The sequence below is a fragment of the Anas acuta genome, chromosome 3, assembly GCF_963932015.1.
Source record: "Anas acuta chromosome 3, bAnaAcu1.1, whole genome shotgun sequence".
NCBI lineage: Eukaryota > Metazoa > Chordata > Aves > Anseriformes > Anatidae > Anas > Anas acuta.
This window is the reverse complement of record NC_088981.1, coordinates 93790413-93813826: the sequence shown is the minus strand read 5'-3', so window position 1 is coordinate 93813826 and position 23414 is coordinate 93790413. Positions and strand designations below refer to the sequence as shown.

The window sequence follows — 23414 nt, the reverse complement described above, 5'->3', positions numbered from 1 at the left end:
CAGGAGAAAGTCTTCATTTTATTAAAATTTTATGTCTTTTTAACACAATGCAAGGAATTTGCTCATTTTTCTCTCTATATATATTTTTCCCATCTAAAATTCCCTAGTGCTCTAATCTCAACTGCCACAAAATGGCATTTTTCTGCAACTCTCAGTGCACCCAGAAACTTGGCCTGGACTTTGTGGGCCAATTTCCTGGGGTTTAGAAGATGCTTCTTTGACAGTGTGGACCTCTGAAAGGTCCACAGAAAGGCCCATGTACAGAAATCCTGACTGAGGACGAGGATCTGGGGGACAGAAGCCTGCAGATACATATGGGGAATTATCCAAAAGATTGGTCTTTAGCAGAGAACAGTGAATTAATTGGACAAATATCTCATGGGCGTGCATCGCTTTTAATCAGTACTTCACACCAGAGGAGTTCTCTGGGGATGTGCCAGGTCACTTGGCCAGCTGCTGGGATAGGACACAGCCTTGCAGTGCTCTCTGCTTGTGAGCCGACATCTCATGCTCCCTTTCAGCAGAGCTGGAAGAGTGGAAAGCTTTTATATATTTGCAGTTGCATCCAGAGGGACTAGCTGGGATGCTCTTGGCTTAACCCACATGAAGAATAGTCCATGTGTCCTGGGGGCTGGAAGGAGGAGCTCCATGTGATGTTGGCAGCTGACTGCTTTGTCTGGCTTTTTGTAAAACTGATGGAATGAATACTTTCAGAGTCTCCTCTCCTGCTTTTTTTTTTTTTTTAATTTATTTATTTTTTTTTTATTTTATATTCTGGTTTAAAATAACCATTGCTATTTGCAAACCATATGACTTGCAGAGCCCGGTAAGAGAAGCAGTCATGTGCCTTCCACAGTCATGAAGAAAAAGCTGAAGAGGACAGTTCTGCTAAGGATGAGAAGTTTCTGTGTTCAGTTTTGGGCCCCTCGCTACAAGAAGGACATCAAGGTGCTTGAGAGGGTCCAGAGAAGGGCGACGAAGCTGGTGAGGGGCCTGGAGAACAAGTCCTACGAGGAGTGGCTGAGGGAGCTGGGCTTGTTCAGCCTGGAGAAGAGGAGGCTCAGGGGCGACCTTATTGCTCTCTACAGATACCTCAAAGGAGGCTGTAGTGAGGTGGGGGATGGCCTGTTCTCCCACATGCCTGGTGACAGGACGAGGGGGAATGGGCTTAAGTTGCGCCAGGGGAGTTTTAGGTTAGATCTTAGGAAGAACTTCTTTACCAAAAGGGTTGTTAGACACTGGAACAGGCTGCCCAGGGAAGTGGTGGAGTCACCATCCCTGGAAGTCTTTAAAAGATGTTTAGATGTAGAGCTTAGGGATATGTCCCCTAGTGGGGACTGTTAGCATTAGGTCAGAGGTTGGACTCGATGATCTTGAGGTCTCTTCCAACCTAGAAATTCTGTGATTCTGTGAAGTCCATACAGGGGCAGGAAATATTTCTTTGAGCTGACATTAGCAAGAATCAGTGCCAAAAGATGGAGCACTGCTTCTTCCCTCACTTGCTCATTCTCACCCTCTCCCTTGCTCTTGGTGCACACACGAACACCCAGCCCCACACAACAGCAGGATGCAGCAGGAGGAGAGCACTGGAGCAGCAAGCACGCAGCTCCTGAGCAACAGCCCTGAAAGGGATTTCCTGGGCTGCTTCCAACACTGAAGAGATGGGCATGGGGCCACCATGAGGATGACAAGCTGGAAGGTGTCCACACCCCTGCTGTCCTGGGATTTCACTGATGAGGTAAGAGGAGAGCACTTATGGCACAACTGTGTCTTGCAGCCCTTCTTTTCACAATGGAGTTGCACAAAGTGGACTTGTGTGTCTGTGTGTTGAGAAAGAAATTCAGTAAACGTGCTGCAGCATTGTAGAGCACTCGTGGATCTGCTCTGTAGACCTTGGTGGGGATCTTTTGGGCCAGCTCCAGGCTTGCAGAAACAGAGGTGCGTGGTAACCCAAGCTGAACCCAAAAAGGGGCATGTAACAAAAAGCTTCAAGGTCCTTTGCAAGTTGTGTTTTGATCATTGTTATTATTTTTGTAACACAGAACTACTATTATCATCTTGTCAAAACCCATGCTTGTGTGGCTTCTCTTCCAGCTTCTGGCTTTCATCACCTTATTTCTTTACCTATGACTGCAAAAACACACATCAATTGCCGGAAAAGCTTGCCAAAGACAAGAAGGTAAGTGAACTCATTTACTTTTGTAGAATAAGACAGCTTGTTGGTACTTGCTGTCAAACAATGTGCAGTGGTTTTAACAACTGGAAAGATGGTGGTGACACCAGCACTGGAGTGCCTTGTTTGAACTGCACACACATGTGCAGAGCTGCTGAGCAGATGGGAAGGGCTCAAAAAGAGGCACAAAATGGCCTGAGGTCTGGAAAAGCTGCCACGTAGACTTTCTTAAAGCCATTAAAGTGATAAATGCAATTTTCTGAACTTAATTTTTCAAAGAAAGAAGGTGTCTCAATTTGAAACATATTATCTTTTTCAGCATACTCTCTACTTTGATGAATAGCTCTGAATTTTATGCAGGAATTATTGTGTGCTTCTTTTGGCAGTTTATCACAGGGGAGACCAGACCTTAAATATTTCAATCTGATGTACAGGCCTGGAATCTACAACTGATTGAGTGATGCAACAAGTAATTTATTCATTAAACGTAGCACCTTCCTCTGCAGAAATACACACAAATTTATTTTTATTTTCTCTCACTTCCCTTTTTGATTTTTTTGATTTTTTTTTGATTTTTCAGCTTAACATCCTGAGGAAGGAAGGCTTTGGTGACCACATCTGCCCACCTGTCCCTCTCTAGTAACTTTCAAACCAACTTTCTATCAACTTTCAGATCAACTGCCAAATTTTAGCATTGTGCAATAGCGTGGCACACAGCTCACAGGCACTGGAACAGGATTCATTTCACCTAAGTTTAGCCTTCAGACATGGTATCAGTGTCCTCATCTGAGACAGTCACCTTAGGTTGTCCTTACAGTTAGTGGAGACCAGCTGGCACCTTTCAGCATGATTCAAGTGACCTGATTTAGACATCTATTTTGGGGTGGGATGAATCACAGACTAAGTCTGCCTTCCTCTCTGTACTGTTCAGTTGGGATGATCGGTTGAGATGAAGAATGGTGAATAGTGGAGTTTTCTACAAGACTTCTGAGACCGGGTATAGATAAGAAAGGAAATGTAATGCCTTCCTTGAAGCAAAAGCTGAAGCATGTGCACAGCAGCGGCGGTGTCTGGGGAGCACATGCCCCATGTCAGGAGCTGGAGGGAGCTCACGGTGCCCTTCACCTAGCTGGTATTTGGAGGATGTGCCCAGAAGATGAATGCATTGCCAAGGTGAGGAGAGTCATGCAGGGCTTTTGGGCCAGGAGAGCTGCCAGTGTTATTGTGTTGGGTGGGTAAGAAAATAAGACATGAGTTCATAAAAACAAGACTTCACTGGATTTACTGTTCACAGAATTAATTGCTTTTCCCCATGAACTCACCACAACTCTGCAGGCTGTGACTGCTCGGATAAAACCACTTCTAAACCAACCCTTTCATCATCCAGAGGCCAAGTCCGACCTCTGATCAACATACAATGCCAACTTCAATTTCCAGCTTAGTAATTTTCAAACAAACACTTCTGTGTTTTTCCTCACAGCCGCTCTCTCTCCTTAGAAAAAGCCACTATAAACACTTTCAAACTAACTCATTCTCTTCTCTGAAATTCCCCAGGCCTGCCTAAGCCCTGATGATGACTGAGTGGTTGATCTGCTGAGACTGCTGCCCAGGACTGACCATCTCTTTTTCCTGTTGCTGTCCATTTGATGGCTCCCAGTCCAAGTTCTCTGGGTCAGAGCATCTCACTGCTGTGTGTGGTAGAAGTCTTGGCCAATAAACCTAAGTTTATAAAATGTATGGTAATGTAAATAGATAAATAAGGATACATTACTGTTCTGGTTCTGTTCTGAATGTGTGAACATTGGTGGTATTCATTCTAAAGTGAAGGGTCTGGGGCTTGTTATGACAATGTCTCTAAAATAGAACCACAGAATGGCTTGGGTTGGGAGCGACCTCAAAGACCATCTGGTGTCCCCCCCCTGCCCTGGGTAGGGACACCTCCCACCAGACCAGGTTGCCCAAAGCCCCATCCAGCCTGGCCTTGAGCATCTCCAGGGATGGGGCATCCACAGCTTCTCTGGGCAGCCTGTGCCAGGGCCTCACCGTCCTCTGAATAAATAACTTCCACCTTATATCTAATCTAAACCTACCCTCTTTTGGTTTAAAGCCATTCCCCCTTGTCCTATCACTGCACTCCCTGACAAGGAGTCCCTCCCCAGCTTCCCTGTAGGCCCCCTGAGGTACTGGAAGGCTGTTATAAGGCCACTGTATACTTTCCTCTGAAGTGTTTTCAGGTTAATCTCAGTCCCTTGGTTGTTTGTATGGGGAGACTGAGAAGCAGGATTGAGCCATACCTGCAGGAGGGGCAGACGCTGGCAACAGCAACATCTCACAGGAAGGAACAAGAACACAGGAGACGTATCTCAGGAGCCTGCTAACCCTGGTGATATCACTGAATGAAAAGAGTCATTCCCACCCTAATAACCTTCATAAAGTTGTGCTTTGTCACGGTGACTTTCTGCGTTTAATAAGGCAGGGCATTAATCAAGGTTGGCCTTGGTGAAAAGGCAGTTGCTCCCACAAGTGTGTTCTCTTCTTGGAATCACTCATTAATGCATATTTATTTAGTAATTTACTTTCTGGGTATAATTCCATTCATGTTCACTTTTTCATTATCAGCAAAGCGTAACTCATTGCCCTGCTTTTCAAAAGGCAATACTGGGATAGCTCGGTGTTTGCTCAAAGCCAGGGAGTGCATAAGTGACTCATCAGAAGAGCAGTTTGAATGGCAGGCAGTTTTTGTCAACATATAATTCCAGGAAAATCAAAATAAGTCATACAGGCTGGGAGAAAAACTTCAAAACAAATGGACTGGAGCAATCAGTCCCAAGCTGATGCTGTCCATAAGTTGGCTTGGAATTGTACTCTGAATGACAAGCAGTGAATGCTGTTTGCAATGCAAAATTTTTCATCTGCAAAAGCTCCATTCTCTATAAATCTCCATCAGGGGTACTGCCCATGGTCCACCATTCCTCCTTTTGGGTATCTCTGTCCTCCTGGTGGCACAGCAGAAGGAGGCATGGCACGTGGCATGCAGTACTCTTGTTGCCATCCTCTTGCTGTCAAAGCACAGGTCTTCTGGTCACGATGTAAATGAATAACTCATCCCTCAGAGCTTTCCAGTTCCACTGCTGCCAGCCATGTCCTTGGGTACCAATACTGACAATTCCTTTGTCCTTTGCTGCTTTGTCTGGTATTCTCACATATTTTCATTTCTGTTTCACCTGTAGCTATCCGACTAGTTTTTGGTCTTTGCCATAGAGTTGCCTTCCAGGGGCTGTCTTGCAAAACATGATTGATGGCAGTGTTCAGTCACTTGGAGTAAGTCAGATATAGAAAGACTTGAAAGCAGTCTCTGAACTGCCTGTATGCATGCGCACCCGTTGTAAGGCTCAATAAAATAAGCTGTCCCTGAGCAGGTAGTTCAGGTTGCCTTGTGGTGGGTGAAACAAAAGCAGGTGGGAGTCTGCAATTAACAGACACAACAGCCTCAAAGCAAAACTTCAAACCAAAGAAACTTTCAAGTGCAGGTACAAATATACAGTATCTAGAGTGGAATCCAGTTCATTAACATGTCTATTTGTAGATTAACATTGTCTATTTGTATTTCTAAATTAGTATTTATAAATAAGCTTGCTGTGTTTTGACTATAGAGATCTATGGGTCAGCCAGAGGAGATCAGAGGCTTGATTCAGTCACCTAAATGCTGGTGCCATCTGAAATATTTCAGAAGTCCAAGACGTGGCAGGCAGCGCAGGGGAACTTAGAGGGGAAACCCATACCCTTTTGGAGCAGCTGGATGTCAGCCCAGATACCTCCCCAGTGCTGAGGCAGTGCTGGACACTTATGGGTAAATCTTGTGTCATGCCAACACAGTCAATAAAACCTAAAGAGCAATTCATCTCTTCCTAAAGCAGGACTTTGTGGGTGACTGAATAAATCACTTGATATGGCTGTTATTGGCTGATATTGCATCTTTGACTGTACCGACTGTAACTGGAGGTTTAACATCTGCATATATCGATGTTTACATTTTGCATTTCCTGACCTTGAATTTACTGCAGTATTAAAAGGCAATGCTGACAGCACTCGGCATGCTTGTTCCAAAGGAGCAGTGGCAGATATGAAAACATTTATGTTGCCCAACAGATGATGCCTGCGACTGCTCAGTTTCATGACTTGCATGACTTATCTGTCCCCTTATAAGTGGTCTGCCCCTCCAAAGAGATAAGATCACATGGGAATACTTTGAACATTTATTTCTCATACGAACCAATCCAAATTCTGTTGGAGTGACCAAACGTGCCCTGCTTCTGCTGGGTGAACCAGTCCCTTTCTCGTGACTCCTTGCAACAATTCAGCCCTGGACACATGCCTATCTTTAGTTTCAAAGGGTGGTTTGATAAAGAACTATTCAAGCTGCTGCTAAGAGCTTAGGGTGTTATTTATTACTCACATAACACCACGAGAGAGTTCTGCACTGAGTTTTAATCCATGATTTATGATATCTGTCCCAAGCCCCCCAATTTTTCCAAGATTCTTTGGCAGTCTTAACAGTTTTTCTGTTCACCTGTCCTGGATCCTCTCTTTCTCCTTCAGAAGAGCCGATCTGTTACTTCTGACAACGCGACCAAGGTGTCCTTTTGCCAGAACTTGTCTGACACCAGCAATGAAGCAAAGAGACCCTGAAATGTCACTGACGGCCGTGCTGGCTGCCGCAGTGCCTTTGCTATTGTTCCAGTGAGTGTGATCTAATGGAAAGCAGAGCATTCTTATTATAGCAAGCTATAATTCACTGCCTGAACTCTCAAGTGTATGCTGTGACCAGCGTAAGAGCTTCAGAGAAGCAGCTGGGCCAGGAATCTGCTGGCTGCACCATCCTCCCAGCGGCATGGGAAAGGATTGTTTTTCCCATGTCCTAAACTTTGGTAATTTCCAGTATCTATATCTATGTTGCACTGGGATGAAAGCAGAAAATGTGTTTGCAAGTGTTGTCCTGGAGCATCTAAGAGATCAGAGTTTAGGGCACGGGTTTGGGAGGCAGAAAACAAATCTGTTTGTCTTCCCTCTGCAATGGGGATAAATATTTGTTTGGTCAAACTGGAACAAACTCTGGGAGAGGAAGTGGAGAAACTTTCAGAAAGGTGGTGGTTGGGACCACACATCTGAATTTGTGAACAAAGTTCCTAATCTGAGAGCCAAAAATACAGGAGACATACGCCCTCCCCAGCCAAAGCTGAGCCTCCTCTTTTCTGTGGGGATGATGCTCTCTTGTGGTGGCCAGGCATTCGTGCTGGAGCTGAGAAAACTTTTCTCCAGGAAAAGGTTGTCAAACTTCCTGCATTTTTCTGTAGTTTATTGTTGTGTAGTATTGATTGTACTGAAACAGAAATTTTCATCTCATCCTCCTTGAATAACTCCCTGCATTTTTCAGATCATTTCACCACTCTGTGGGCTGCTCCTGAGTTGCTGTCTTCTCACCCAAAACATTTGCAGGCAGGAGATGGACATGGGATGAGGGGAAGCAGGCAGGACACTGTTGAAATATTCTTTTTTACATGATGTACCTATGGCCTTTGACTTTCTTCCTCTCTTTTCCCCACTTCACTGCTGCCACCAGCTCCTCTGCCCAAAAGAAGTATTTTATGGCTTTCCTCCTGGATTGTCCCTTATCTGTCCCGAGGTGTCTGCTGGACAAGCTTCTGCCTAACCTCACTGCAGCATCGTGGCTCGTGTCCCAGCACCTCTGGGCACAGGCAGCCGTGTGGCCCAGACGTCTCCCCTGAGGCAGTGGCACTGTGGAGCTGCCAGCTCCTTCCTGCTGGTGCCCTCCAGTGCTCCGGTCCCTTGTGGGGCGCTGCAACAAGTCCCTGCAGGAAGGGGACAAGTCCCCTGCCCATGCTTTCTGATACTTCTCTGGACACACATGAGGGTCAGACACTGAATTTAATTGAAGTTTCAGTGCAGTTTGCTAGAGTAAGCAGTGTACCATCGACTAAAAGGAAGGAATTTAAGCACCCAACTGGCATTAACCCAGGGTAAAACAAACCTTGTTGCATTCACTTTAATTCAGGAAAGCAATGCAGTGTCTGTGTTAGCTGAATGGCTATTGTGGGGTGCTGCCTTAACAAAGATGTTCACTGTACAATCATTTTCACTTTATTTAAAAGATAACATTAGGATACACAGGATGAGAAGCAGTGATTTGTTCTTTGCCTGGTTTAAATGATAAGAATGTGAGTTACAGGCTGCGAGACTTTTATTCTGTATTTTTCTTTTTGTTTGGATAAGTAACTTTGGCTCAGAATAATCCCACACATAAACAGCAAGGAGATAAAAGCAGACCGTTCCTTTTGATTGTTTCTAATTAACAGCAAAACTCTGGCCCTACTGATCCTCGTGGCTATTCCCACATTGCCACAGGGGGATTCTGCGTAAGGAATGCAGGATGTCCTTCTGATTTTTTTTCTTTCATTTCACAGAAAGCAGAAACATACCAATTTACACGCCTTTACAAACTGGATTTAAGTTGGCATAACAGACACCACAAATCTATGAAAGACCTGCAGCTAAATTATGGATCATTTAGGGAAAATCAGCTTCCTCTAAGTGAATGTTTCACTCATATTGAAGGAAAATGATGGCATAATAAGCTCTGAAATATATCTGGAATACAGAGCACTAAGTTTTCTCAGACTCTCAAGTAACAAGGCAAATGTTATAAGAAATAAAGGATACAGCTAATGTTTACTTTACTCCATGCTTTTTACTTTAGTGGTGCTGCCAAATAATGCATTTGGCAAGACTTGCTTAAAATCTTTGTCTTTTATACCATGGTTTATTTTCAGTTATTATTATTTTTATTTTTAGCAGCTTTTATCACAGAGATCCATGGCTTGACACAGGCACCCTGTTTTTTGCTTCCTCAAAATTATCCCTGAACTTTGATCTGCTTTACTTTAGCTCCTGGCAATGATCTACGTTATTCTTTACTTTTTTTTTTTTTTTTTTTTTTTTTTTTTATTCTTTACTTTAACACTATTTAACATCATTTCTGCCCCAGCTACTTGAACTGTTTTGAAGATTACAACCAGAAGACAAAGGCCCTGCCAATTCACAGACAGCTTCTAAGCTGTTGTGATGCTCTGTTAGTTTCTATCTTTCCCTTTACAGGCAAACCCCAGATGATCATTTAACTCTGCTCTTACCAACAGGTCGTGGATAGCTGCAATGCTGCAGAGGTTCAGGTTGGAAATTTAACATTTCTTCCCTGTTCCCCTCTCTGGCTTCAGGAAGGAGTCATCTAGTGGTGTTTCAGGCCAGCAGCACATTTTTTGGCCTTTTGGTGGTGGGGGCACAGCAGTACCTCACTGGCTTAACTCCCTCCTTGAGGTCAGGACCAGTGTGCTACCAGCCCTGGCAAGAGATCAAAGGACAGCCTTGCTCTTCCCATTCTGCACAAGAACAGGTCGTAATCCCTGTCAGGCTGCTGTGATCTCAGTTATGTTTCTTTACAGACAAATGGTAAAACTTTATTTTGAATAGGTTAATAACACATCCTGTACTGGGTCTCTTTCTAAAGCTTATGCCTCCATACAAATAAATCTCCTTATGCCAAGCACTGTCCTTTTCTCCAGCAACATCATTCACATGAAGAGACAAATCTGAGACTATCAAAGATTCAAGGCCAATATCTGAGGATCACTGGGAAATGCTTTACCAATAAACTTCAACACTTCGTGCTTGCTGGGCAGAAGAAGTTCTGCGCCCGCGTTCCTTTTGCTTTCTGCTCCACACCATTAACCAGGTGAAATAAAAGCTGCAAGCTCTGGGGATACATTTGTTCCCTGAGAACTGTTTTCACTGCTTTATTTACACTGGTAAACTCGGATATCACCACTTTGAATAGATTTCTCCCTGAAGGAAATACATGTAATGCTTGCACTTAGCATTTGAAAAGCGTTCTTGTTAGGATTTGAGATAGGATGGGGGGAACAGCAATGCAAATTTTGATGATAGATTTATGTAGCGTAATTACAGTGAGTTATATTAATTATAATGCATAATTTAGCAGACCTTCTTGCATAAGAGCTTCAGCACATTTGAAATGCTGTAGTTACCAAGGACTAGTGGGGCATGCCAAATAGCTCTGGAGGGGAACATTCAGACACTTGAGTCCTGACCTTCAGGCTTGATGCACAGCTGAGCACACCTGCAGGCAGGTAGCATCTTTTCAGGTGACCTAAGGAGCCCAGCTGCTGCTCTAGATGTGCAGGGGTGCTGGTTCATGGTCAGCAGTCTCATCTGGGTATCTTAGATGCTCCACAGAATCCCATCCCAAATCATGCTTTGAAGCAAGCCCTTGGGGTCAAAACACAGGGAACAGTCTTTACCACTTCAAAACCTCTCATCAGCGGCACAGCTTAATTGCTTTTCAGAATTGTGACTATATTTTTTTTTCCTTGAAACTTAGTTTTTTTATTTCAATTAATGTGACTTAGACAATCAAAATGAAAGCATGTTACATTGCTAATCAGACATCTCATCTGTTTTCATGTCTTGTTAGACATTTTGATGATGAAAAATGACTGTGAAATGCATTGTTAAAAGAAAGTTGTCCTTGTGAAAAAATGAAAAAGACAGGATAAAAGTGGCTTCACTGTCATCCTGTGTGGCTCATTGTGACGGTGGTGTGACAGCCAGGGTCTAACAGAAATGCCAAATAGCTGCTCTGAAAACAGTGATCAGCACGGGGCTTGGAAAACAAAGGAGATTTGAACTGCAACCAGGAGTTAGCCAGGCAGAAAGAGAGTCTCAGAGTTTCAAAGTGACGTGACAACAAAAATAATTTGTTTGCTCTACATGTCAACAGTTTTATTTAAAGCATACAATGAAAGATACTGACATGCTGGTTTATTCCTCTTAACAACAACTGCCGCACCACATATTTTAATTTTTAAGTAGTAACATTCTCACATGACATGTATAGATTTTCCTGTTGAAATATGTTCCCTTGTGTTATCACAGTCCATCCTTAAAGTGTGTGATTAGAAAACCTATTTGTATAAGCAGTATGTCGAACAGTCAGAAGCCAGGGAAATGCTTTACACAAATAAGTTGTATTTTTAACTTTTATTGTTGACAACAAAACTGCCAAGGCAGCACCTAGTGTAACATCCAGTGTATCTAAATGTGCGTGTTCCCATTCTTACCAACAGATATCAACTATGTCTTCCTCATAAGTTTACCAACTGCCCGTATTGTTATTGAAAATTTCATTTCCATTGACACGATGAGCTCATACCAGTCTTTTGCTTGGTAAAGCTCTCACTCAAGCTATATTGAATTGCACATGTTTTCTTTCATTTTTTAGGGAACTGCTGGGAACAGAGCTCTGAGCAGCGCCACACTTTCAGATGAGATCCATTGACTCACTGTTCACCCCTTTTTCCCAACGGGCATTTCAGAATGTGACCTTTTCTTTACTGTGGCTAACAGCAAAGAGATTTTTTGCATTAGATTCACAGATGAGCTTTTATGAGCTCTACAGCTCCATGCACTACAAATATCTGCTTTGGTAGACTGTGAAAGAGTCACTCAGTTATGGACAAGAGAAGAGAAAATTTAAAGGATAAGGCCTCATTGTGGCCTTTCAATATAATTAAAGGGGTCTTATAAAAAGGATGGAGAAGGACTCTTTGCTCAGGTAGATAATGATAGAACAAGGAGGGGTGGTCTTAAACTAAAGGAGGATAGATTTAGACTAAACATTAGGAGGAACTTCTTCACTATAAGGGTTGTGAGGCACAGGAACAGGTTGCCCAGAGAAGTTGTGGATGCCTCATCCCTGGAGGTGTTCAAGGCTGGGTTGGATGGGGCCTTGGCCTACTCGATCTAGTGGGTGGTGTCCTTGCCTACAGAAGGGGATGGGAGTTAGATGGTCTTTAAGGTCCCTTCCAACCTGAGCCATTTTATGATTCTATGACAAGAGATACTCCTCCTGCATGGAGGAGTCAGAGGTACAAATCCATTCATTAAAATGTTTTTGTTTACTTATACAAAGTAGGTCTTTGACAAAAGGATGAGAAGATTCATTACAAAAAGGCCAGGAGACTGTAGTGGAACTATTGAATTCTCCAAGCAGGCAGATTCAGAACTTAAAAAAAGATCTCCCAGCTTGGGTGGGCCCAAAAAATAACAAAGTCCCTGGAGCCTACACAGAATTTTACTGAGCAGTTAACCCCAATTAAATAATCCTTATGGGGAAATCTAGTCCCTAAAAATTTCAGGTACAGCATGATAAGTAGGTAGCTGAATGGTAATATTGAGTATCAGTCTAATACCTCCATGTTGGCCTTCCTCGTGTGTTGATGCTTGTCTCCCCATGGATGTAGTTCTTGTTTTTTACTTTGCAAATGTAAGTGCATAAGAATAACTGTATGTAAGAGAAGCCCCACTGAATTCAAGATGGTTTGCATGCTCATACATGTATGACTGTTGGGTTTGCAACCAAACCCAGCCATTAGTAGGGAAATACTCCCTCTAAACCCAGCATGAGTTTTGATAGTTAAAACTGTAGGCTCAGTGAATCTAGGTTTCAGGGTAACATAGTCTTACTCAGTCATTTCATTCATTACGTACTTTTCCCTGCAAGAACTGCTTTTTAAAAATCTCAGCACAGAACACTTTTTAACACTTTGTAACTTTGGTTGATGCTAATTTCGTCCACTTCCGTCCTTGATCAGCTGGATGTTGGCACTTTATCTTACTGAACTCTTCACTCATACATAGATGATCTTACAGCTTAACTACAGGAAGAGATTAAACAACTGTGGTCTCATCTTGATTAAGAACTATGCACAAAATATTCCTTTCAGCATAACTTTGCAACCCCATCACACACAACCTTATAACACACTCTCCCATGCACCTATACAAGCACAATTAAACAAGAAAGTAAAACATTATCAAACTGTTTCATTCACAGGCTGAAGAAAGATAATTTTCAGATTTGAATTCCTTGGAAACACAAATGTTGTAGACCAAAAAAATGCATAGGCATAGGCATAATTTTGAAGATTTTTTTTTTCCTTTTTTTTTTCCCTTTTTTTTTTTTTTTCCTTTTCTATCCATATAGCATTAAAGAAGATCCGTATAGTGTTTTAGCAACCTGTGTCTCATACAGTTGGAAGTTCTGCTTTACTTAATATTATCATGTCCAGTACTTCCTAAATTGCATTTTAAAATTTCTTTTCAGCATATACAATATTTTAAGTTCCAATGAATAATTCTTATTAAATATTTGGAGCCCGAAAGAACGGTACTGGACAATGGAAGAGCACTGTCCCATAACACATAACATACAAACCACTTTTTACAGCTCTAACAAAATGAGATTGTACATAAAAATGTCACACTTAGCTCAATACATTGGTATGATCATAGTAACATTAAGTTCAGCTGATATTGCCATATATTAAAGGCCAAATCCTGGCTCAATGTGCAGTTGAAGCCTAAACAGATGTTTAGAGAAAATAATGAAAATAACACACTGAAGTGCTATACTGCTAACAATACCTTTTCTTAACCTACCTAAGATTTTTGGCCTATGGTGTGTTACCTAGTTTGTGCAATGGAAGCAACACGTGGCCAGTGGTGCTTGACTCCTGTCCTAGGACACCTCCTTACGGATTTGTCGTGGCCAAGGGCAGTGAGGGCTGAGATCAGTCTTCCTTCTGGGTATGACAGTTTTGGCAGGCAGCTCTATGTATTGTTCTGCCGGAATTTGGCCAAGAGTCTGAAATCCTATACATCTTATTCAACAGTCCCAGTGAAGTCAGCGGAACTTTTTTTTTGAGTAAGATGAAAAGGATTTGGCCCCCAAAGTTTTTAACCCTTTAAGTAGTTAAGAGAATAGTTTCATTGCACTTAGCCCATCATCCACAAATAACTTTCTATCCAAAAACAGAAGATCAGTGTTGATGTAGAGGAAGCATTGGTTCATAGAAGAGGAAAGTGTGCAGCAACACCTGACTACTCATACCGTTTTGGAACTGAAATCCTAAAGGGAAAAAAGTGGCACTTGCATATGACACAATCTTATCCTATATTTATTTGAGGCCAGAATGACTGTTTATTGAATTCCTAAATGCCATCTTAATGGGTATCTTAGAACCACTAGCGTATAACTAGTAGTATGACTATACACCATAACTAGTGTATCTAAACAGATATAAATGAATTTGTGTGTGTGTGTCTTTATTGACCTGGGTGGATAAGCAACTACATCTAATAGTATTACAGTATTACAAAAATTATTGGAGCAGATGGATTTTTTAAAGAGCACCTTATATATTTCCACATAGAACATGTGGTCATGACTTTGGGAAAGGTTGGACCAGGTGAACTGCAGAGGTCCCTTCCAACCCCTGCTATCCTATGAGTGCTTTTGACTGGAGTGGGCAGGAACAGCATTTTTGTATTTAAATCACATTGATCGTACTTTGTTATACAATTCCATGTTTTGTTCTGTGACAGTGGATTTGAATTACTATTATTTGGATTAGACAAAGGATAACTATATGCAAATTAAATTAATCAAAACAATATGACTGCTACTCTGACTACAAGTCATTGCAATGCAGTATGATCTAATAGCATGCAGTACTCAGAAATAGAATTTGGGATTTAAATTTGTGTAGTCAGGATGTAGACATGAATTCTAAGTCAGAACTGGAATAGGACTGAGTACCATGCAGTGCAATCCCGAAGGACAGGTGAATCACATCATCTCTAATACTGTGTCACGCTCCTTGCTGATGCTCAGTATGTAGCTGTAACAACTCCTGTGAATGTTTGTCTCAACAGAAGTCTGCACATACAGACAAATTTATAGCATTTCTCTTTTGCAAATGACATGAAAGTTTGGCTGTCTTGTAAACACTGCAAAGAGTATGCCTTCCCATTGGCACTAGGACCTGGAGGTGTCAATTATAATCCAAGGAAACTGCATGAGAGGCCTCTATGAATTGGTTGAAATGAGTGAATTTCTACTGTTTTGGTTATATTAAACCATTTTAGTTCCTTGTATTGCCTCTTTCCTTCTCAAACAGAAGGATGTGGATATTTTGTACTGACAGCACTCCTTCGGTATCAAGTTCTAAGGGGACATTATGGGCTGTACGTCCCTTTGCTTAAGTGAATAGGATTAGGTTTCATACTTCACTCCTCCACTGCATGCTGAGATTAGGAAAAAAAAGTTCTTGGAAAATCATCTGAGTTGATCAGAGACTTCACTCACCAGGAAAACTCCACAGGATTCAACAAGCACAGCATTAGTCTAGCCTTTGGAAAAAACTGAGTAAGAGCTCCTCAAAATACAAATGAGGCTTCAAAAGGAGGTACCTAACAGTATGTCTAGAAAAAGGTTAGTTCGGGTGATGGTGTGTCTACACCTGCTAAGAAAGGTGATAAGGTACCTCTTTGTTACTTCTAAGGAAAGCCTCTTTGATTTCATCCACTTCTCCATTATTCACTGTTCTCCATATACATACCCTATGCTTAAAGGCAGATCCTGCAGTCTTTATTCAGACTTTGTTCCTCACTGCACTGGGAATTTTTCAGAATACTACAGAGAAGGAGAGATGCTCTATGCATCTTCTCCACCCTCAGAAACCCGTGAGCCTCGGTGCCTCTGGGCATGAACCCAGCTTCTAGATTTTGCCCCTCTTGTGGTACCTCCTGGCTTCTGGCTTCTCAGAAGAGAAGATAACCCCGAGGTACATTCCTACACAGATGGGTAGAGAAGGAACAGGAGACAAACTGCGTGGCCTTCACACCTTCCTCTGGGAGTAACAGGAGAGCCTTCCTGGCAAGAGGAGAGGACAGGGTGGCGGTCTGCTCCCTGGTGTACACATGGGGGTCAGAAGAGGTCTTTGGCACCCAAGGCAGACCTTGGGACTTGCCCATAAGGCTTGCAGGAGCTAAAGTATTTTGTGGATTCAGGTCTTGAAAAAGCCATGCTACAGCATTAGAGAGGAGGATTAAAAGGTCTCATGGCAGAAGATAGGGATCTCTTTCTAGCTTCTGAAGGAGAAAACATTGTGAAAAAAAATCTGTGAATATCACTGCCCCAAAAGGAAAGCATGTATATGCTATATGCAATTTTTTTTCTTTCTTTTTTTTTTTTTTTTGTTTTTCTTTTTTTCTTGTTTGTTTCTTGAAAAATAAAATGCTTAGCAAAGAACAAAACTGATAAATTTTATAACGACATGGCACATTTCCAACGTATATTGAGATGTATTACTACCGATGTTTGGCTTTCATTTTGAGTTCTGAAAGCGTTTAAAACTCAGTATTAAAAAAGCCTCACAACAATCTTCTGAAGCAACTTTATCTCTATTTTACAGGTAAGGAAACCAAGTCACAAATAAATTATTTGCCACAGATAACACTGTGAGTCAGTGGCAAAGTCAGGAACAGAATAAAATTCTCTCTACTGTTATGGCTTAACTCTTTTCCTGCTAAGAAAATTCATCTTATCCCTAGTATGTTGTTTCACGCCACCTGTCTTAAAGATCAGGAAAAATGGCCAATTTGCACTGTTAAAATTGTTGCAAAGCCAATTATTATTTTTTTTTTCCACATAAGCACAAAAATGCTACTTAAAGGGTTAATTAAACTGCTGTGCTGGTAAACATTTTTACCGGTTGCTGGTCTGACCAGGGTTTAGATACTGACTGGTACAGAAGAGACTGAGCTCGCCCTGGACTCCCTTGTCTTGGTGTTGGGCATGGATATAGTACAACAGGATACTCCCACAGTGGCCTCAGGCAGCTCGTCTTCCTCTGTCCACTCATTGAGATCCGGGTTATAGCACTGAATGCACTTCTTATATTTTTTCTCTATCTCATTCCAGCCCCCCACCAGGTAAATCTTCCCGTTCAGCATGGAGGCGCCAGCCGTGCTCACTCCGGTTTGAAGGGGCGCCACGTAACTCCACTGCCCCGTGTAAGGGCTGTAACACTCCACGGGGAGGACGTCCACCCTTTCCCCTCGCCCGCCCAGCTGCGACCCACCCATGACATAGACCCTCTCCAGCAAGGACACGGCGCAGTGCCACCCTCGTGGGGTGCTAAGGCTGGACTTATCCTGCCAGCTATCATTGCTGGGGTCATACATGCACACTGAACGGGAGTAGGCGCTGTTAATGTAGCCTCCCGTGACCAGGATCCTACCATCCACCACAGCGCTGGCGTGGCAGCAGCGGGGCACCTCCAGGGGTGCCTTCATCTGCCACTGGTTAGTGGCAGGCACGTAGCACTCAACCGAGGAGAGGCAGCCCTCTGAGTTGCGACCACCCACTGCGAAAAGGAGGCCATTGAACACGTTCAGGCTGAAGTGGGTACGCTTCTGGTTCATGCTTGCCAGGTGAATCCAGGTGTTGAAACGGGGATCGTATCTGAAAGCATTAAAAACAGAGGGTGACCATCTCACGTGCAGCTATGGTAAGTTCTACACTCCTAATTCTGTCCCACTACTACAGCAGCGGAGGATTGCTAAATCACTATTGTGTTCAGCTATTTCTTCAGCCTTGCATAAGTCAGTGGAATGACACTGGCACTCCTGATAAATTTAAAAATAAATTTAGTTCTTTATTGGAGAAAACTGTGTTTGTACTATTCACATCTAGTACTATTTCAATAAAGTAATTCTGTCTCCTTTCTGTAATTTGAGTTTGTACAATAACCTTATAAGAATATTGGAAAGCAATAATTTTAACATACAATAGAAATTTTAAAATGTTTGCAATTTATGTCTACAGCAAAGATGACAAAATTTACTCAGACAGCCTTAAAAAGTGTTAGGTGGTGATTTATACTTGCACATTTTTAGTACTTTCTAAAGGGTAAGTGATCTTTCCCTGCCACTCTTACCAAGTAAGATTTATGTGGAGAGGATATCTTTGTTTCTGAACCTATGTGAAATAATATTCTCTGTCCTTGACATTTCAACGAGCAATTTAGGAGTAGCAAATAGAACATAACAACTCCTTTGGACAAGGGGTTGGGTGAGGTGCATTAGTAAACCCATACATTTTTTCCCTTTGCATGCTGAGGGGACCAGAGAACCACACAAGAAAGAGACTATGAGAAAGTGAAGTGTAATTGCTAGCTGTTATATGTCATTGTTCAAGTTCACAGATAATTGATGTGAATTGACATGGCCAAGGATAATGGCAGGAGAGGGAGCAGAACACCAAGTGGAGCACAAGGATTCCCCCACCTCCTCCACACAACCTGAGTGTGCAGCAAGCGCACAACTTGCTGGAGAATGTGAGGCACAGCTTCGAGGCAGAAGGTTGGGAGAGCAACAGTATCGTCTCCTTTACGTGATGTATTTTTCTGACAAAGTAGATTACACGACAGAAATGACCTATAGAATTTTCCTTATTCATTATCTTTGTGTGTTAGTGGACCTCTCTGGGAGAAGTTATCTTAACGTTCTTTTCCAGGAGCAGAAAAACAATCACTGTTAGGCTGCATATTGGCATTGCTTGTCCACAGTCTGTTACATGGTCTGTTACTAGATAAACAATGAGTTTTCTCACCTCCAGCCTTTGCTTCAAGCAACAGTGTGCCATCAGCTTTTAGCCTGAACTAATCAATAACTAGCACCATTCATCTGACTGCTGCATGTTAGGCTATGGACTCTTTTGCCCTTGCTGTCACCAGTACGGTTCTTAGATGATGACTGATAAGCATCGTAAGCGAGGTATTGTTTGGAGTACCTTGGAGGATAGAAATGTAGCCTTCAAAAGGCTATGATGTAGTTTCTAAACTCGTCATAAATAAAAAAGCCAAAGGATATGAAATGCAGTACAAGAGCTGTTAAAAATACGGTGAATGGTGCACAGAAAGGCAAGATTATAATAACTCAGAGAATTTTTTAGAACTTTCTGTGAGGCGTCATCAGCTCCTGAAATTTAAAAAATCTCACCTGATTTCATGCATTTAAATGTTACCTTAGAAACTCCTAGAACTCCTGTTTATTCTCCTATTTATTTCCTCCTCTTGGAATAAGTTTTCTCAGTCTGGCCACTTCCCATTGTGCATGGGTAACCATGGTGAAGTTCTTACATATTTTGGTTGCATTTTTCTGTTCATTCAAACTTCAGTACAGAATAGCATCCGTACCTCCTCCACCCTGTCCTCCTTATAGGTACCTGATCTGATCACATCGCACATCATAAGCCAGCTCAGTCTTCTCCCTGCACTGTATGGAATAAATAAATAAATAAACGTTTTAAAATAAATAGTTACCTGCAGAAATTGCTGACTGCATGCTTGGCTTGGTTCCTGGCATCGTTCTGGTCTTCCCCACCAGCCACGTAGAGAAATCCATCCATCACCGTCACGCACTGGTTAAAACTTTTAGCAGGCATCTCACTAAGCTTCTTCCATCCCTTTTCAGGATCTCTGTATAAGATGTCTCTGCTAAGAGACTTCTCTGTTAGAGCAGGGCGTCCTCCAACAGTAACTAGCACTCTGAAACCTCCACGAATCCTTGTTCTTCTGGACTGCAGTGTATTCTGATGATACGGAAGCAAATGATAGTTCATGGCATCCACCAGGAGCTTATGGCAGTCGGCATCTTGCATCATTCTCGGAACAGTTTGAACATAATTGACAAGGTCTTGAGCCGAGATGGTACCAAAACGGATGTTGCCTAAGAGATCAGCAGCAAACTTTACTCTTTTTTGGTCAAATTCCAGCCATTTTATTGCAATCTGGAATGCAACAATTTCAGAAGGAAGCTGTAAGTCATCATCTGCAAGAAGTTCATTAATCTGATCAAAAGTAAGTTTTAAGAACTGATCTGTTTCTGAAAATTCAATGAAGTTGTCTCTAATAAATTTGTGTGCCGCCTCCTTGGTCATTTTTAGTCCGTATGTTTCTGCAATATTGGCAATGTACATACAATTTTCAACACTGATTTCTTGGATTAGGAAATCACAGCACATCTTTACAAGGGAGTGAATCTGAAGATAAATTGCTGTGGAAATAATACTACCTATTGTATAAAGCGAGAGCGTAAGTTTTCCAGTGTAAGCATAGGTGATAACAGTAGCTAGACCCAATGGGGACACATCATTGAGGTCTACTCTTTGGGTGGATGGATCTTTCTTCAAGATGTTGTGAAAGTAGTCACTGATTGAAGCCATCACCACCTTATGAACACTGAAGGATTTGGTTTTGGTACTGATTGTCAAATCACAGAGAAAATTTTCTTGTCTCATTCTGCTTAGACCTTCCAAGAGATTTGGGCTGTATGATGAGTCAGAAACTTCAGATGAGATGCAGCTTAAACCATTGCCTCCTTCTAAGAGTCCATTCAAGCCATTTAGTTTGCTGAGGGGACCGTCTTCCACAATGATAGTCGTTTCATTGATATCTACTTTGTTCTTCTTCACATTCTTCTTCTTAGGTGCCATGACTGCAATGAAATATTACAGCCACGAGCTTGCTAAAAATAAAATGAAAAAGTTTAGAGCTACACTGCAGTTGTGAAATTTAATATCTGAGTGGTTACGCAACAAAGCTAACCTTTGTCAATACATATAAATGCCACGAAAATAAAACTCGTGGGATAATCTACCTCTCTAAAAGCTATTTTATGGTCCTAAATTTAACATGGCTGCTTATTCGTAACAATGGATACTCAAATTATGAAGAATACAAGTAATTCCAAAATTCCTTTCTTTTTAATAACAAGATCATAAAAATATTTCCATATTGTCATCACATTCAAAGAGTTAAATTCTCTTCCTAAACCTTAAACAAGTTTGCCAGAGTGTAAAATTTTGGAAATATGCATTTAAGTCAGCCATGCTCTAGATCTGAAGCATAGGAAAAATATGGTCCAGCTTTGTTCTAGGGCTAATACAGATTTACAGGTAAGTGAATTCAAAGTTTGACCAAGAAATATGAAGAATGGGGGAAATTCTTAAAGAAAGAGTAACATAAAACATAAAGGAGAAAGTGAATTTTGGGTATAGTTATCTTGATTTTAGATTTAGGATCTGCTCCAAATTCCTTCAGTTTTTTACAACTTTAGACTTATGAGAATGATGATATTCTGTTTCCCATGACAGATTTGCAAATACCTTCTGCTCATAGACCCTTTGCTTGCTTTTCAATGTCAGTAATCTGAAACTATTTAAACTTAACCTTCCTTTTAGGATTTTGGGGGTATTTAGGGAGAAGAGATGATGTCTAGCTTTTATCTGAAAAAATGTCATGCAAACTGTAGCAGAATGTATTACCTTAAACGCGTTCTTCATGTGTGAAGGAAATAATTGTTCACATACAGTTATCTTAGAGAGAGGGATTTGAACCACACTTATCAACTCTAGGCAAGTTCAGCTCTTGCTGAAATGAAGACCCAGGTTTTTGTCAAACATGATGTGAGATGGCTCTTAAGTAATTCTCAAAGGGCCTATTTCAAAAAATATGTGTATGCAAACACACAGTGAAGGAAAGTGCTGATCTTCAAGAACAGAGTTAAAACAGAATTGCTGAGATCAGCAAGCAACATATTCAAATGTAGCATTTCTCTTTGATATATTCATTGATTTTTAAAGAATGTACACAAGCTAAAATTCTTTGTGATCCTTGTGCTCAGGAAAGACAGAAGACGAAGAATTGCTGCTTTATGATAAAACAATCTGGACTACTTCAGATCAATTTTCAAAAAATCATATTTCAATGCAGTCACACTTCAATCTGAAATCTCAGCACATCAATTTTCCCTTAAGCCCGCAGCCCATAACAAAACGGTAATTTAATTATAGAAAGGAATGGTTGCTGCCTGTGAGTACCAGGATTTTTTTTCTTCTTTTGCCGGGTGATGACTGCGTGCAGAGCAGCAGAGGGAGAAGGCCATGTGTGCTGGAAGTGTCAGTGTCAGCGCAAGCTGACGTGAGCTGCGGGCCCCGAATGTCTGGGTGCCAGCACAGGGGTCAGCTGCTCCCCGCCTCCCCCCGCTCCGGCTGCATTCCCAGAGCTGCATCTGTTGAGAGCTATCAGAGTCACCTCCGAGAATAGCAACCTCCTAGCAGCTTGCCATTTTAAGACAGGTTCAGTCAGAGGTGCATCTGGCGCTTCAGTCTACTTCGTTGTTTAACGCAACTTTTTGCAATAAAATTGTGTTATCTCCCCTGCACTGTATGATTCCTGACACAGAATAAAAGCAAAGCAGAACTTTTGGATGTCTTTGTATGTCAGCCACAAAGTTATAGCTTTTAAAATTAATAGCCACAACTTCATAGCTGGCAAGGGCATATTTGTTTGGCAGTCATATTTGTGGTTCTTTGTATTTTTAGAGACCCGTAACTTAAAAATTTTAATGCATGCATCACTTAATGTTTATTGCCTCACTAAATCATTGCGGAGCACATTTAAATACGTGTCATTTGAAGCTCTCTGTTAAAAAATGTCCACTTTCCCAAGTTTTTTCCTGAGCACTACTTTTCTGTCAGCAGAAACTGCACTAGCTAGTTTAGTGGATAAGTGCATAAGTGTCAGGAAATGCAAAACCAGTGAAACAAATCAAGCAGTCCTGTAACAAATCCAAGCTACTGAGCTTTGAAATCCCTGGATGGTTTGGTTTCCTATAGCTGTTTGCCTTCCCCTAATTTCCTTTTGCTTTACCACAACTTATTCCAAAAGAGATTGAGGGTCCCAAACCAATGCATTCAAACACACAACCTTCCCCCCTTTAATATGCTATCTTCTAAACGCTAGCAAAGTGAGGCGTTAAAAACCCCTTACCCTCCTCAGAAAAATGTTGTCCCAGAGCTGTCCAAGAAGCTGTCAGTGAAAATGCCTCTTCCTAAGAAAAATGAGAAGACAAAGAGACGAAAAGTGGTAAAAAGAAGAGAGAAAGATCGGAGGCCACTTGGTATGTCCCAGCTTGTGGTTTCTAGTGTGACCCTTTTCTGTCACAGTGAGCAAAAGAGACCGGAGCCTGCGCTCGGTGCTCTTTAAAATGACCCCTCCTCTCGGTGCCTTGCTCTCTGCCTCTGCCCAGCCACAGGAGTTAAGTTTCCCTGGCCTGCCTGGCCTTCAGAAACTAGGGGAACAAACCTGGGTACTTGAAATGCTCCGATACGAGGCAGAAAAGGAGGCAGATGAAAATGGTGGACCCACAGCAGACAATGACTGTGCTGAGTAAGCGCAGG

General features: G+C 41.9%; 1 protein-coding gene and 1 long non-coding RNA gene across 2 annotated transcripts; one reads left to right on the top strand and one right to left on the bottom strand.

The window, feature by feature from the left end:
- Positions 1 to 1278: 1278 nt before the first annotated feature.
- Positions 1279 to 5727, top strand: LOC137854659 (uncharacterized). Its single transcript, XR_011095325.1, has 4 exons — positions 1279 to 1938; positions 2043 to 2179; positions 3105 to 3346; positions 3728 to 5727. It is a non-coding gene; the product is annotated as an uncharacterized lncRNA (long non-coding RNA).
- Positions 5728 to 11021: 5294 nt separating this feature from the next.
- KLHL31 (kelch like family member 31) lies at positions 11022 to 23208 on the bottom strand. Its single transcript, XM_068678392.1, has 3 exons — positions 23005 to 23208; positions 19495 to 20698; positions 11022 to 17633 (listed from the first exon to the last, which is right to left on the bottom strand). The coding sequence occupies exons 2-3, from the start codon at positions 20664 to 20666 to the stop codon at positions 16901 to 16903; spliced, it is 1905 nt and encodes a 634-aa protein (XP_068534493.1). The 5' UTR covers positions 20667 to 20698; positions 23005 to 23208; the 3' UTR covers positions 11022 to 16900.
- Between the last annotated feature and the right edge of the window lie 206 nt (positions 23209 to 23414).